Source organism: Oxyura jamaicensis, unplaced genomic scaffold, assembly GCF_011077185.1.
Source record: "Oxyura jamaicensis isolate SHBP4307 breed ruddy duck unplaced genomic scaffold, BPBGC_Ojam_1.0 oxyUn_random_OJ62324, whole genome shotgun sequence".
Classification (NCBI taxonomy): domain Eukaryota; kingdom Metazoa; phylum Chordata; class Aves; order Anseriformes; family Anatidae; genus Oxyura; species Oxyura jamaicensis.
In genome coordinates, this window is record NW_023307413.1 from 1 (window position 1) to 2,655 (window position 2,655).

Below are 2,655 nucleotides of genomic sequence, written 5' to 3' on the forward strand. Positions count from 1 at the left end.
AAAAAAAAAAAGAAAAAAGAAAAAAAAGAAAAAAAAAATAAAGAAAAAAAAAATAAATCCTATTTTTTTTTTTCTTATTGCATGTGGAAGGTTTTGGCACGGCTCCGCCGGCCGCTCGCCCGGCCCCGGTGGCCGCGGTGCCGCGGGGTCCGGCCGCATCCTGCCCGCGGCGTCGCCCGCCCTCCTCCTCCTCCTCGCGCCCGGGCAGGCGCGGATGTCCTCTCGCCTCTCTTAAATAGAACTTACGAGCTAGAAAATAGTTTTCTTTGTGTGTTTTCGTTCTCGTTCTCGTTTTTTTTTTTTTCTTTTTTCTTTTTTTTAATTTTAATATAATCTGCTCCTCTTATCAGCCCATAGATTTAATATATAAGCATGTACAAGAAAAAAAAGTCTCTCCCCCGCTCTGTACAAAAGTTACTGTCTCTTTTTTTTTGTTTTTTGTTCTGTTTTTGTGCATTCTATTGCATTTGTAATTTCTGGGAAACAAAAAAAAAAATGGGGAAAAAAAAAAAAAAAAGAAAAAAAATAGAAGTCATATCTGAGTTTCCTGCACTTTCTCCTTGGTGTGGGTCTGAATGATATAGGGTTCAGAGAGGGTGGTTACGGGGGGGTGCAGCGAGTTCCCCAGGCTGTTCTCTGTCCAGTGGGCCCCGTGCGCGGCTTTGTAGGTGTTGTAGTTAATGTGGTCATGAACGGCGGGCAGCACGACCGCCCCCTCACCTGAGACGCCGGCGGGGGCCGCCGCCGCCGCCGGGATGTCCTCGTCCACCTGGATGATCTCCACCGTCCGGGCGGCCGTCACGGTGCTGCGCTGCTGGTGCCGCTTGCGGAGCTTGTAGAAGACGATGAGCATGGCCGCGGCCAGGAGGGTCACCGCCACGAAGCAGCCGATGATGATCTTGGTGGTCTTCATCACCTCGTCCAGGCTGGTCTGCATCTTGTCGCCGGCGTCGGCGGTGGGCACGGCCACCTGCTTGGGCGTCCGCGTGGTCTGCACCAGGACGGTGGTGGTGGTGGTGTAGGCCGGCTGGTAGCCCGTGGAGGTGGTGGGCACGGGCTTGGTGAACTTGGGGGAGACGTCCTCGGGGGAGATCTCCGTGGTCTCCACCGTGACGGTGGTGAAGAAGCTGTAGTTGGAGGTGTTGAGCTCGGCCGTGCTCACGTTGAGGTAGGCCGAGGCGTTGGAGTTCCCCGCCACGTTGGTCACCATGCACGTGTAGAGGCCGGTGTCCGTCAGCAGCACGTGGGAGAAGTTGAGGGTGCCGTCGTTGAGGACGGAGATGCGCGGGTGGCTGGACGCGTGGCTCAGCACCGTCCCGTTCGGCAGCAACCACCGAACGGAGGACATGGAAGGAGTCCGGCACTTGAGCTCGGCCACCCGCCCCTCGGAGATGTTGAGGTCCATCGGGGCGTCCATGATGAAGGGCGCCGAGCACTGGAAGGAGGTCTGGTCCACCTCCACCAGGAACCTGCCCCGCATGTGCAGGGGCGCGTGGCAGCGCCCGCAGCAGGTGGAGTTGGTGGGGATGTACTCGCGCAGCCACCAGGACAGCCAGAGGATGTCGCAGTCGCAGTCCCAGGGGTTGTGGTGCAGGTGCAGCTCCACCAGGTAGCGCAGCGGGGCGAAGAGGTCGTGGGGCAGGGAGGAGAGGTTGTTGTGGGCCAGGTTGAGCTCCACCAGCGCCGTGAGGTCGTCGAAGGCGTTGCGCTCGATCAGGCTGATCTGCGAGTTCATAATCCAGAGCTTTTTGAGCGACTTGAGCCCGTGGAAGGAGCCCGGCTTGATCTCGGGGAAGTTGTTCCCCGACATCTCCAGCTCCTCCAGCCCCACCAGGGGCGTGAGGTTGGGCATGTCCTTGATGTTGCACATCCCCAGGTTGAGGTACTTGAGGTTGTACAGGCCCTCGAAAGCCCCCTCGGAGATGTACTCCAGCTTCTTCAGCTCGCCCAGGTCCAGGCGCATGAGGGAGGGCACCCGGTTGAAGGCGTACGAGGGGATGCTCTCGATGGGGTTGTTCCTCAGCCACAGCTCCCGCAGCTTGGAGAGGTACTCGAAGGCCCCGCTGGGGATGACGGTCAGCCAGTTGTCGAAGAGCTCCAGGGTGTTGAGGCTGGCCAGCCCGTTGAAGGCGCCCACCTCGATCTGCCGGATGGCGTTCCGGCCCAGCTGCAGGACCTCCAGGTGGTGCAGGTGGCGGAAGGTGTCCGCCTGGATCAGCTGGATGTTGTTCTCCATCAGGTTGAGGTACCGGGTGTTGGAGGGGATGCCCGGGGGCACCTGGGCCAGCCCGCGGCGCGTGCAGACCACCTTGCCCAGCTGGTTACTGCAGGAGCAGGCGGCGGGGCAGCTCGGGGCGGCGGGCGAGGCGGCGGCGGCGGCGCAGAGCGTCCAGGCGTGGACGGTCAGGCAGGCGAACAGGGACGCGCTCCAGCCGTGGTGCCCAGGTACCTGCCGCAAGAGCTTCATGGTGTGGCACGTTCATCATTCACCATCGTCCGGGATGGCGGCGCGGAAAGGAGAACTGGCTCGGGTCCCCCCCCCACGCCCCCCCACCTCCCCTTTCCTCCGCGCCCGGAGCCGAGGAGAAGGACGCTCCCGAGGCTCGGACGCGGAGCTTGACGGCTCGCCGGAGGGGCCGGGGGTCGGGGGGGGGG

General features: G+C 60.7%; 1 protein-coding gene across 1 annotated transcript; it reads right to left on the bottom strand.

Moving 5' to 3' along the window:
• Window positions 1-290: 290 nt before the first annotated feature.
• On the bottom strand, window positions 291-2,594 carry LRRC4 (leucine rich repeat containing 4). Its single transcript, XM_035313618.1, has one exon. It carries the CDS (start codon window positions 2,465-2,467, stop codon window positions 533-535), a length of 1,935 nt encoding a protein of 644 aa, XP_035169509.1. The 5' UTR covers window positions 2,468-2,594; the 3' UTR covers window positions 291-532.
• Between the last annotated feature and the right edge of the window lie 61 nt (window positions 2,595-2,655).